General features: G+C 32.0%; 2 protein-coding genes and 1 pseudogene across 9 annotated transcripts in view; 2 read left to right on the top strand and 1 right to left on the bottom strand.

Moving 5' to 3' along the window:
- LOC111017796 (5'-3' exonuclease family protein) overlaps positions 1-4,801 on the top strand; it is a 60,950-nt gene extending 56,149 nt beyond the window's left edge. For all 8 annotated transcript variants that reach the window (XM_022293669.2, XM_022293666.2, XM_022293664.2 and 5 more), the window contains 3 exons: positions 2,488-2,532; positions 2,978-3,052; positions 4,462-4,801. In XM_022293669.2, the coding sequence (XP_022149361.1) occupies positions 2,488-2,532; positions 2,978-3,052; positions 4,462-4,529 (188 nt within the window). In that variant the 3' untranslated portion in view covers positions 4,530-4,801. The remainder of the gene's footprint in view (positions 1-2,487; positions 2,533-2,977; positions 3,053-4,461) is intronic.
- Positions 4,802-5,890: 1,089 nt separating this feature from the next.
- Positions 5,891-9,779, top strand: LOC111023544 (uncharacterized). Its single transcript, XM_088124992.1, has 4 exons — positions 5,891-7,914; positions 8,007-8,459; positions 8,526-8,627; positions 8,716-9,779. Exon 1 carries the CDS (start codon positions 7,108-7,110, stop codon positions 7,876-7,878), a length of 771 nt encoding a protein of 256 aa, XP_087981118.1. The 5' UTR covers positions 5,891-7,107; the 3' UTR covers positions 7,879-7,914; positions 8,007-8,459; positions 8,526-8,627; positions 8,716-9,779.
- A 351-nt stretch (positions 9,780-10,130) lies between these two features.
- LOC111023450 (uncharacterized) lies at positions 10,131-12,647 on the bottom strand (annotated as a pseudogene).
- Positions 12,648-14,081: the final 1,434 nt, after the last annotated feature.

Here is a 14,081-nt window from a genome sequence, read left to right as displayed (position 1 = left end):
GAACTTCAGCATGAAAGTTACAAAAATGAGAAAGTAACTCAGAACGATCTTTCATTAAATATAACCAAATTACACGGAAAAAATCATAGACAAATGTAACAAAATACCGAAACTCAACTTTGGACTCAATAGGACAAGGACCCCAAACATTAGAATGAACTAATTCAAAAAGAGTAGTAGCTCGTTTATTGACTCTAGGATACGAACTGCGACGATGAAACTTAGCAAATTGACATGACTCACAATATGAAATTGAGGACAAAGACTCTTTAACACGGAAAGATGGATGACCCAAACGACAATGTTCTTCGAAAGGAGATGGTACTCGAGTGTGAATAGTAGCTGTAGGTATTTTTGTAACAAATGTGTAGAGACCATTGGATTCACGCCAATTACCAATAGTCTTCTTCGTCGTAAAATCCTGAAATAAGCAATAACCAGGGAAGAATAAGACAACAATTGAGATCATGAGTGAGTTAACTAACAGAGATCAAATTAAGAGAAAATTGTGGTAAATTTAAGACAGAGGTCAATGAAAGAGATTTGGAAAGATGAACTGTGTCAGAACCAAGAACAGGAGAAGTGGTGCCATCTGCTATGGTAACATCAGGCAAAGATGTAGATAAGGAGAAATAGCAAATAAGTTAAGGTTACCTGACATATGATTTGTCGCACTAGAGTCAACGACCCATTTTGACGCGGAGGAAATAAGATATTTACTGGTGTTACTTGACTCAGCGATGGCGGTAATCAGATTAGTTAATGACTCTTGATATTGTTGGAACTTAGCAAACTCTTTCGCAGGAATTATAACTAACTTGCTAGCATCATCAGGAGTAGATGCAACATGTGCAGACTGTGTTTTCTGATCTTTATTCAACAGCTTTCTACATTCTAGCTTTGTATGACTAGGCTTATGACAATAATTGCATATAATGATATCTCCTGAATTTGATTTTGGAGCATTAGAATTCCATCATTGAGCATTCGAAGTTGTGAAATTCCCTTGGTAGGTATTACCTCGGTATACATTTGTACTACGTCCAACCAAAGCACTGTTAGACTGAGATGATAGGACGGGTTGTGACTTCTCAACGCGAAGTACTTGAGTGTATGCCTCCTCTAAAGTTGGAATTTCCGAACCAGAGAGTAATTGGTTTTGGCTACATTAAATCTAGGTGGAATACCAAGAAGAAACCTTCTAGTTGTTCGCGTTGGGCAAGCCAAACTTTTGCATCACTACTATCTGGGAGTAATGCATTAAACTCTACATAAATCCTTTTGTGTTCCATGAAGTAATCTGTAAGCGATTGGTCACCAAACTCAGGTTGGTAGAAGCGCTTGCAGATTTCAAATATTCAACTAACATTTCCTTTTCTAGGATAAAGGAATTCTAAGTATTTAAGCAACTCTTTAACAGACTCACACTCGTTGATCATGCCAATAATGTCACCCTCGATCGAATTCTTGATCTGTAGAACCAGTCAAGCATCATCCCGCAACCAAGCTTTCTTGCTCTCATCCTTAGAAGGATCTTCAGTTATGTGATCGTCCATATCAATACTTCGCAAAAAAAGACGAACATTGATTTTCCATGAAGAATAGTTTGATCCATTAAACTCATGTTCTGTGATTTTTTATATCATTAGGATCATCTTAGATGTTACGATTAATTTCTTCTCAGCCATAACAAACAAACGAACTTATTTGAACAAAACGACAAAACCAGACCAAACCAACCGAACAGAACTAAACAAAACAGATGAACTAGACCGACTGAACCGGGTCACACGAACTGAACCGAAACCGCTTCAGGTGTTTTCTGAAACCAAAAACCTTAGCAGCCACACCTTCAATGGAAAACGATACCACGAATTAGTAAATCCCAACGACGAATCGGTGCGTCGGCGAACTTAGGGAAACAGCGAACAGCGGCGGCGGTTAATGATGGTGGTGGCGGTGGACAAGTGCGACGACGATGAAAACTGCAGTGGCGGACAAAGCGTAGTGACCTACGAACAAAGCAGCATCGGGGATGTTGGCGACGGTGGAAGCTTGTGACTGTGACGATGGTAGAAGGCGACGACCGCAGCGAGCTACGGTGGCGGCGGTAGCGGGCTGGGTACTAATGAACACTTGCAAGAAAGTGTTCTAAACTTCAAACCCTAATGGGCACAAAACTCTAATGGGCACAAAAGAACCCTAATGAGCACAAAACCCTAATGGGCACAAAAAAACCCTAAGATTCAGGAGGTTTTGGAGAACCTAGGACTCTAATATCATGTAAACATTAGAGTTTGAGAGAATCCAGTGTTATGTATTCTCATTATTCAAGTCTATATATATACGTACAAATATACAAGGTGAAATTGTTTTATATACAGTACTCTAAGAACTGGTTGATCAGTTTTTGCAAGTACAACAAATACTTGTGCTGTTTTATTACTATGAATCATGTGTCTTTACATCCGTTCCTTATTCTTGTAGATGTTGGTAACAAATGCTGGACAAGCTATCTTGAGCAAGAACTTGGTAATTTTCTTTCAGTTTTATTTGGGCACTCGCGTTCTTGGAAAATTATTGTGAATGCATAAAATTATATTGTTAGCTTAGTTCATTTGGTTGATATTGTGGGATAATAATCTCTTTCTCCTAGTACTTTTTATGGTCTTAATCAGTATTTTGAAAAGCATGCCTCCAGAAAAGGGCCTTCATTGAGATGCTCGTCATGGCCCTCAACTGTTTTTATAATTTTTTTACTCTTTTTATATACAAATTCGAAGTAAGTTCCATAAACTCTTATTTCTCTAAACGTATATTCATTTTATCTCTTGGTATGGTGTCGAGTGGTTAAGCAGGGGAATGCAATTCTTAGTTGGTTTTTCATTGACCCTTTTTACACTTTGACATAGTGTAAATATTGGCATCCACCAAGTTATTTCAACTTGTTGCTTCATCCAAGTCATGTATGCTGCAGGCAATCTTGCGATCCGATCTTCCGCTCTATATGGTACCATTTACCACCAGAGATCTTTTGTTCAAGAAACCAGAGGTTTGTGCTATATTACTAGGACATGTCACTATTTATTCGATTTCTACTGTCAATTTTGTGATGCATATTATTCGAAATTAGTTAAAACTTTAGGGTGGGACTTAATTTGGCCCACCAATTTGTTGTTTGTTAATTAGGATATATTTTTGTTGAATCAGCATGACTTTTAGTGTTATAAGAATCTTAATTTTACTAGTAAGATTGACAAGGACTTGGGTCTCTTGATCTGGTTTAGAAATCTCAAGTTTAAACCTTCCGGTGAGCATAATATGAAAAACTTTTGATGTCTCCCGAGTTCGGGTCAGGGTCGTAGGTGTGGGTCCGAATTATTAAAAAAAAAATCTTAATTTTACTAGAACACTTGTTACATATGTCTTTTCTTTTTACAACATTGTTTTTAGTTGTTAACCTATACATATAGCACCAACCCATAGAAAGAGAGGATGGGATGACCCTACTTATATGTAAGATTGAAATTTAAAGAAAAAAAAGTCCAAGTGGTCAAATATCTTGTTCGTGTTGAGATACTCATAAATGAATTAAATTTACCCAATCCATCGGCTTAAGCTTTTGGGTTGAGTGGCGGTTTATTCATCCTTAATATGGTATCAGAGTGGAGGTCCCATGTTCAAACCCCTACATTCTTAAACGCTTAAGCTTTTGGATTGAGTGGTGGTTTATTCATCCTTAATAGTCAAATATCTTGTTCCTCCTTTTTAAGTACGAAAATTGAGAAGATTTTCGAAGGTTGTCCCGGGTCTGGGAAGGAAATTGTTTCACTTTCTTTTGTGTCATATCTATGAAGTGGCTCTCTCATTGCTCATTTTTTTCCAAAGAAGCTTTAAAATTTTTATTTGGGTTTGTTTCGTTCCCAAGGATTCTCTTTCTGGAGTTATGGTTTAATCCCAATCATAGAAATTTTGGGCATAGCTTTGATGTAGGGGAGAGCGGTTTGTCTTAGCCAAGTTCATGGATTTCTCTTTCTTTGATCTTTCTATTATTTGGGGAGGCTTTATATACCTGGTTTTTCTTTTTCTTTTTCTTTTTTTCTCCCCTTTCAAATACTATTTATGCTTCTTGAGATTCAAATTGTTATTCTACCATTTCAAAACATAAACTAGACAAATGGAAGAGTCTTTGAACTTTTATTAACAAAGAAAAAAAAAAGACATAGAATCATCAAAGTCCAAATGCTTAGCAATAACCCTCTTAGTCAACCTATGTTCTATTTCCAACTTTTGTGCACATAAAGAAGATATAAGCCATGTTCTCTTTATTGAATGGAACTTGAATATTTCCTCTGAATTTCTTAATACGTGTACATATCTTTTTGCCTTGAAAATGTTTGAAATTTGATTGATTTTAGGAATATATTTGAGGAACAGACCGAATTTTTTTTAATGGTGCAGGACAATGGGGAGAAATTCACGAGCCTCATGACTGCTATTGGTGCATATGCAGAAGGATTCTCAGCTGATCCAATCATCAGAAGAGTACTCTACTTGTGGAAGAAGCTTGAAAAGAATTAGTAATTGATCTCAATTTGCTCATTTTGTTTGTCTACTCTTTGCAACTAAATTGTGTTTTGCTGTATAGTTTTTAGATATTAGTAGAGCTTAGAAACCACATTATTCAATACTATTATCACAGAAAATTTCAGCTTAAGAACTTATTGTTTTTTTAGTTGGAATTTGAACCTCTGATCTTTTGGTCGATGAGTAGATTCTTGCCTTCTCCATTTGGTGCAAATCGGATTTATCTGAACTCCAACAATTTCGATTGATTCTTAAGAAGATGGAGGTATTTTACAATACTGAAAGAAGGGTCTTTTAGTGCATATGAGTTAGTCATTTATGTATTTTATGATTTGTAAAAATAAATTTGCAATCACAAGACTGCATTTGACGCTCTTGCTAACAAATACGACTTAATAAGATCAAGGGTTAAAATATTTTTCGAGATGTCGATTATTCATAAATCAAAGAGTTTGACATTCAATCAATATTTTTGATATTCTGTATATGTATCCCTTCAACATAAAAGTATAATTTAGAGCTCGTTTGGTAATGGTCTCGTTTCCTGTTTCTCGTTTCTTGTTTAATGTTTCTTGTTTCTATTTTTTTTTTTAAATTAGAAACAGGAATATGTTTGGTAATTACTTTTATTTCTTGTTTCTTGAAAAAAAAATAGAAACAAAAATATGTTTGATAATTATTTCTTGTTTCTTGTTTCTATTTTTTTAACAACAACTTGTAGGGGTGGAATTCGAATCTACTACAATCTATTGACCGAGAATTTAGTTAGTTTTTATTTTTAGTTAAATAAAATTTAGAAAATATAATATAAAAAGATATAATATAGACTTGAAGAATAATATTTATTAAAGAAAATATAATTTAAAATATAAATTTATTTGATATAAACGTTATTAGCTTAAATAAAGAATAAAGTTTCAAAATATTTTTAATTTAAAAAATAGAAGTTTTTTTATTTAATAAAATATAATAACTTTTAATTAAGAATAAATTATCAAAATATGTTAAGTTCAAAAATATAATACAAAAATAAAAAACAAATTTATAGTTTATTAAAAAATATAATTTACCATATAAACTGAATAGAAGTATAAATTATTAGTTTAAATAAAAAATAAAATTTTTAAATATTTTTAATTTAAAAAATAGGAATTTTTTTGTTTAAGAAAAATACAATAGTTTTAAATCAAAATAAATTTTGAAAACACTTTAGGTTAAAAAAATATATAATATTATAAAGAATAAATTTTTTAAATACTTTTAATATAAAAAATAGGAATTTTTTTGGGTTGCTTGCAAATATGGCAAAAAGATTACATAAACTTAATAAAATAGCACTCACATTCGCAATTTTTTACCCACTCACGGAGGCCCACATTGTTAAAAGTCCTAATTACCCTGCAAGCCCATTATTAACATGCAAAAGCCTAAAACTGGTAGCCCAAACCAAAAGAAAACTTCATTTTTCAAATTCCATCATTTTCGTCTGACGTCAATCCTTCACCACAACTTTTTCATTCAAAGCATCGAAACAAAACCTAACTTTTCAATTTTCACTCTGATTTCCATTCGATTTCCGTTCGATTTCCGTCAAGAAATTATCCCCAAATCATTTTCGTTCGTTCGATTCTCATCTAACCTTCGAGCTTCGGATTTCCAGCCCAAATATCATCTGATTTCCGTTTGATTTCCATCAAGAATGTCATCCCCAACTACCATTTTCGTTCGTTCGATTCTCATCCAACTAGCAAGGAGCGACAATGTTTACCAAATTTCAATCTCCGTCTGATTGCCGTTCGTTCGTTTGTTCTGATATCGTTCGATTTCCGTTTGATTTCTTTAAGTAGAGGTATATGTTTCCATTTCGATTTTTGCTGAACTCCTGACACACAATGCTTACATTTCGATTTTTGGGATAAGTAGAGATATATATGTTTGCTTCCATTTCGATTTCAATTTACTATAGCAGTGACTATATTGAATATATCAGTTATGATGGTTCATATAACAGTGACTATAGTAGTAACTACCTTAATTTTTGTTTAAACTTTATATTTTTTTAGTTTGGTTTTGTTTTTTCATTTGTTTATATGTTTTAGTGCAAGTTACACCTATATGGACAAGGAAGAAAGTAAAATGGTTCAAAAAAGAGAACGAGTAGTATTGAAGGGTGAATCTTCCAAGGCAAAGAAACAAAGGAAGAAAAAAGAAGAAAAGAGTGAGGTATGTGATATACTACTGATTTTAAGAATTTATGATATAATATTCCTTATGTGATTTTCTATACAATATATATATGATATACGTTTGATATATTATTGATATGATAATGATATGTTTGATATATGTTCAATATATTATTGATATGATAATTATTACTTTTCATATGATATTCTGACAGACTTGATGTGAGTTTCTATGCAATATATGTTTGATATGAGTCTGATATAGTATTGAAATACTTATGACATACTTATAACATATTTGATATATTATATTTTACCTTAACATGATATTGAAATGTGGTATTCTGGGGTTAAAGTACAACAGTACTCTAAACTAGAAACAATTGACAACATCTTAAAAATGCTTTCACCAACTCAGAAAGAAATATTTGAAAAAGGACCCTTTGGACACTTCTTGTCATTTAGGATTGGCAGATGTCCACTACAATTACTAGTGCATCTAATTAAGAGAATATCTGACAAAAGTCCAAAAGATGCATTAGTATTCAACTTTGGTGGAAAGTTTACAAGATTTGGATTTAAAGAGTTCAGTTTGATGACAAGTTTGAATTGTTGTGATGAATACCCCACTCTTGACGAGATCATTATAGATGGAGAAACAAATACTCATGAGCTTAGGAACACCTTTTTTAAGCTTAGAGAGACAATAGATAGAAGAGATGTACCAGCTTTTCACATTGGGTCTCAAAATGATAATTTAATGGTGAAAATTGCTAACTTGTACATCTTAGAATGCTTATTGTTTGCCAAACAACTTCACACTAAGGTAGAATGGAAGCATGTTGACATTGTCGATAGTGAAAAGTTATTTTCGAAATATCCATGGGGTAGGTTGGTATATGATCTAACAATTGAATACATCAAAAAAGCTTCACAAGATAGATCATCAAATTATACCTTGCAAGGCTTCCCACTTGCACTGATTTTTTGGGCGTGTGAAGTAATTCCCAAACTTTCTGATCCGAGGATTGGAATTGCAACAAAAAAGGATGGACATCAAATCCCAAGAATGTTGAAATGGGATATTCTATCACAGCCGGATTGACACCATCTACAAGAAAATATTTTCTCTGCAAGTGATGTAAGTTTCTTACTTCACTTATCTCTCTCTCTCTCTCTTTTTTTTTGTTCTTGTTTCTATTGATTTACTACATTTGTTGACTTATTATGCAGTTCTCAATAATTACAATTCTTCCTACGAAAGATGAATTATCTATTGATATCTTCACAAATTTGATGATGCAAGAAGACATTGTGCAAGATGATGATCCCAACAATATGGATGATATGACCGAAGGAAGAAATATTGAGGAGGAAGAAGGAACAGAAACACATGGTTCAAGTAAAAGCTTGACTTTGAAGGAGGAAATACAAGAAATTAGAAGTGTCCAGAAACAAATGTTGGGGATGTTGACTTCTATATTAGAAGTAATCAATGATAGATTTCCACCAAAATCAAACATTGAAAAATAATCCCAAGAATCACTTCAGAAGAACGTACCTCCATCGATAAGTCTTGAGCTTCTTGACGAAGAAGTAGATATTGATAAAATTGTGGAATATGCAATCAATCATGAGAAAGATGATGCAGATAAGGATGGGAAAGGGAAAGAAAAGGAAAAAGAGGTAAATCTAAATTGCTTTACTTTTCTTACATTGATTTACTTTTCTTATCTTTGGAATGCTTTTTAGAAGAATGAACAAAACGATGAGAATGAAGAAAAAGAATCAAGTGAGGAAGAAGAACAAGGAGCAGAAGACAAAGAAGAGGAAAAAGCTAATGAAGATGAAATTGTAAGTATAGTGAGACAATAGTTAGTTTTATTAATCATTTACTCGTGTTATTCACTTATTGAAACTCATCGATGATTTTTATTTACAGAAAATTACAGAGAAACGATAAAAAAAAATCCACGACAAAGAGCAGGTAAAATAGTGATTTACTGTTATACAGCTGATATATACTGATATATAACTTATGGACTTCTGATATACAATTGATTACTGTTATATAACTGATATATAACAGATATATAACTGATTGACTTCTGATATACTATTGATTATTGGCTTCTGATATACTACAGATTTACTTCTAATATACTACTAATTTGCACATATACTCTTGATATATATATATATATCATATGTAACTAATTGACTTCTGATATACTATTGATTTACTTCTGATGTACTAATGATTGACAGATATACTCCTAATATGTATGTGATATATGTTTGATATACATATGATATATAACTGATTTACGTTTGATATAACTATGATATCTAATACTATAGCTGATATATAACTGATTGACTTCTACTATACTATTGATTTACTTTTGATATACTAATGATTGACAGATATATTCCTGATATATATGTGATATATATTTGATAGACATATGATATAGAACTGATTTACTTCTGCTATAAGTATGATATCTACAAATTATTTCAAATATATTACCTCTAATATGTTTCTTAAATACTACTAATATATCAAATAATTTTTTTTTCATATGAAAACAATGGTCCAAACAAGAAAAATGAAAACTAAAGTCATTGAAGAAAAGGTTGATGTTGTGCGTCCCAAAAGACAGCATAAACCAACTCCAAAGGTGTTGTCTATGGAAAAACGAAAAGCTGCAAAAATATCATCTCCTAAGACGCGACAATCACTGAGAACAAAGATTGATCATGATTGCCCAAGCTTTGACTTGAAGATTACTCAATGATGAAGAACTTGGAACTTGTGCTTCTGGACCTTGCTTCTACTTTTCTAGACTTTTGGAACTCATACTTCTACTTTTCTAGACTTTTGGAACTCATACTTCTACTTTTATTGTGACATTGTTAATCTACTTTGTGTTTATGAATGTGACAATCTACTCATGTTTAGATTACAAGACAATATCTTAAAAGTTTTAAATGATATGCCATTTTTTTGGGCAATGTTCTTTTGATATGAATACCTTTGAGTTCATTTTGATGTTTAAACCTTTAAACTTTTTGAGTTCATATTGATATTACTTCTCCTTGTACTACTGATATATGTATGATTTATACTTGATATATTACTGATATATTATTGATATATAGATTTACAACTGATATAATTCTGATATACAGACTAATGTAATGCTCTAAAGTATGTCATCAACTATAACTTACAGAAGCAAAACCATATAAGCAAACTCTATTGGGTATACACATTGTATTGTAACAAAGAAACTACTTCATTGTAAATTCAAATCATAAAAGCAATGTTTTGGTATACATCCTTGATATACATCATTGTTCAATAGGTGCAAATTTACAAGTTCTACGATTGTGTCCAACACGTTGACAACGTCCGCATTTTGTGTGCTTTCTCACAAGGAATCCTTTGTTTTCGAGGCCTTCCTGCTGGACGTTTAATGATAGGAGGTAATACATTAACATCAATTGCTACAGATCCCCAATCCAAATGGTTACCGACAGGACGAATTGAACCATTATAAGTAAATAACAATCTACTAGACAGATAATACTCAGACACATATGAATAAGGATTCAAATCAATTCTACAAATAACTGCAAGTGCATGGGCACAAGGAATTTCTTCCAAATCCCAAACACGACAACTGCAACTTTTAGAACCCAAATTTACCAAAAAATTATCCGCTTTATGAATTACTTGAAATTCAACGTTGTTGATAGGATCAACCTGAAAAAAAAGAAAAAAAAAGTAATAATAAAAATAGGTTGTGAAAGAAAAATAAAAATTATTAAATAATAAAAAGTAAAAACACTTACCATCAAACTTTTGGATTCATTAAATTGTTTATGTATCTCAGTATCAGCCCAAGGACTCAAAAAACTATTCGGAGAAGATGCTGATTTACTTCTATCATAAAACCACCTTTGAAGTAATTGTCTAACTGAATCAAGTAGTGATGCAATAGGTAAATCTCTGGACTCTTTCAAAGTTGCATTTAGGCTCTCAGAAATATTAGTTGTCAACATTTGATATCTTCTTTCTTTAGTGTGTGCACGAGCCCATTTCTCAAATCCAACATTACTAAGATATTCTCGTATAGTAGGATATATTGACTCCATCAACCTCATATTTAACTCAAAATCATTAGTTGTGTAGGATTTGGCACAGTTTTCAAAAAGTCTATCAATCAAGGATTCCTTGTATGACAACTTCAAATTCTTCAACAGATGTCGCTTACAAACACAATATTGAGCATATGGAAAAACCTTTAGAACACTTTTTCCAATGCTTAAATGACGATCAGAAATGATAACTAACCCTTCTCGATCTCCAAAACTGTTCTTTAAATTTTGAAAAAACCATCTCCATGATGCATCATTTTCTGAATCTACTATACCAAAAACAAGAGGGAAAATCTGATTGTTACCATTGCACGTTGAGGCAGTCAATAATGTACCACCATATTTGCTCATCAAAAATGTCCCATCAACAGATATATTAGGTCTACAATACCTCCAACCTTCAATAGATGCACCTAGAGCCATGAAACAATACTTAAAATGTCTAGTCTTATCAATTTCATATGCAGTGTATGTACCTACAAAAATAATATAAATAGAACTATTGCATCAGCGTAAAATATCATTACACATCAAATATATCAATAATATATCACATCAACACGTCAAATATATCAGTAATATATGACAGCAACATGTCAAGATATCAAAATCAGATATGATTATCAGTAGTATAATCAAATATATATCAGTAGTATATCAACAGTATATCAGAACACCTACATCATATTAAAATCAAGAAGATATATCATCCCATACATATTATACATATATCAGAAGCATATATTATTGGCATATCATTAAAGAAAACAAACCTGGATTCATTTCTTTCAACTTCACAAAAAACTTCGGAATCAATGCATAAGAATCATCAGCATTTCCTGTCAACAATTTATTAACAGCTGTTTTTGCCCTCCAAGCTTTATAATAACTAACACCAACTTCATAGTTTGTGTGCATATGATGAATGATATCTTTCGGAGTCGAACGATCAGAAGAACTAAATCTAAATTTCTCAACTATATATTCACCAATAAAAGATGATGAAGCTTGTCTATGAGAAGGTTGAACTATCGTCATACGACAATTATGATCACTAACATACTTTCTAATCATCCATAGTTCACTACCTCTATAATGAGATGCTCTAACATACCATTGGCAGCCATTCTGAACACATTCAAACTCAACTGATTTGAAATTTGATCTCAAAGTCTTGAACTGAAAGCTATTCTTTATAGCCATAAAGTGAAAAGCTTTTGACAAAACTTCCTTATTTGCAAATAGATCCTTCTCCTTCAGATAAAATGCAGAAGACATACTAGTAATATCAACATCGTTATAAACTTGAAAATCTCTTTCAATTATAGCAGAAGAAGCAACAACCAGACCTAAATTCTCACTTCCAGAATTAATAACACTAGACTCATCCAAAGACATAGCATTTACATGAGCAACTAAAGGATATCTTGTGCTGTCATCCTTAACCAAAGTAAAAAATCAAGCAACATCTTTATCTTCATTAATCTCAACAACAGTTTGAACTCCATTACTACCAAACTTTAATAAAACTGAAAATTAGACAAAACAAATTGATGGATCTAACTTCACTTCATTCAATATCAAATTCCTAAAATTTTGAAAATTCATATCTTCGTCAACCAAAATCCCAATAGTTTTGTAATTCATATAGCAATGACTATCATCTCATTCACCACTGTGAAAAACAATTATTGCAAACTTGCCCATAACTACAAACACTGCAAAATATAAAATATCGATGATATTAGTATATCAATCAACAAATAACATAAAATAAGCCGCAGACATACCCTATATTTAATATCTATATTGAGTATATCAGTTATAGATATACGTAAAATATTTATGATATACCTCACTGATATACTTCATATTCAATGGAAGTATATCGGTATGATATACCTCACTGATTTAGGTGATATAACTCACCTAAAATTCAGGCAGGTTCTCCACGATCTTAAAGGTGATCCTTCACCCAAAATCAGACACCAAAAACTAAAATCAAGCTTAAATTCGAAAGAAGAAGAAGAAAAACTAAAATCAAGACCTCAGAAACGAACAAAATCGAAGAAGAAGAAGAACAAAAACTAAAAATAATTATAATAGTCCCTGAAGAAGTCCAAATTCTTCTTTTAGAAATCTGCCTTATTAAAACGGACAGAAGTTCCTCAAAGGTTGAAAGTTCTTCACGAACAAAATCGAAGAAAAAGAAGAAATAAAATCGAAAGAGCTAAAATGGAAACCTGATGAACGAACGAAGACGAAGTAAGAAGCTAAAATCGATACCTGATGAACGAATGAATACGAATGAAGAAGCTAAAATTGATACCTGATGAACGAACGAAGACATGCGAAGAAGAGACGAACGAAGAAGACGATGATCCGAGAGAGAACGAAAATGCGCGAAGAAGAAGATGATCCGAGAGAGAATGAAGAAGCACGAAGAAGAGACGAACGAAGAAGACGATGATCTGAGCGAGAGAGAACGAAAAAGCGTGATAAATATGATGAGGGCAATTTGGGAATACTAAAAAATTCAAAATCAGAATCCTATAAAAATTGCTATATTTGAAATTTTGATAGGTGGGTGCTATATTGTTAAATACCTAAAACTTATTTGCCACCCAATGCAATAACCCAATTTTTTTTGTTTAAGAAAATACAATAGTTCTAAATCAAAATAAAATTTTGAAACAAAATAGTATTTTGCATGCGATGAGATTCAAACCTCCAACCTTCTATTCAATTTAAGCTAACTACACCACCAAGACATTAGTGACTTTATAGAAAGAAGTGACAAATATCTTATTTAACCTGAGATAACGTCGAGCACAAAACAAAGAAAAAGAAACAAAAAAAAAACGTAACTACTTTTCATAGTTTCCAAAAATTGGTCCATTTTTTGAGAAACGTTTCTCAAAATTTAAAAATGAGAAATGGGATTGGTTACCAAATATGTCTGTTTTTCAAAAAATGAGAAATAGGGAACGAGAACGTTACTATTCCTTAGTTGCCGAATATAATTACCAATAACAAAATCTGTAACATAGTGAGGAAATGAAACTAACTTCATTTTTAATTAAAATAATTTGTTTAGAAATATTTGATGGTATTGATCTTTTATTCTTATATCTGTAAAAT

This window comes from Momordica charantia (genome assembly GCF_013281855.1).
Source record: "Momordica charantia cultivar OHB3-1 chromosome 1 unlocalized genomic scaffold, Mcharantia_2.0 BLBB01000001.1, whole genome shotgun sequence".
In the NCBI taxonomy this organism is placed as follows: domain Eukaryota; kingdom Viridiplantae; phylum Streptophyta; class Magnoliopsida; order Cucurbitales; family Cucurbitaceae; genus Momordica; species Momordica charantia.
Note: the sequence above shows the minus strand (reverse complement) of the source record. Positions and strands in the feature narration are given on the sequence as shown.

Excerpts from the sequence above, each read along its gene's own strand:
- LOC111023544 (XM_088124992.1), top strand. The coding sequence starts at position 7,108 with ATGTGGTATTCTGGGGTTAAAGTACAACAGTACTCTAAACTAGAAACA.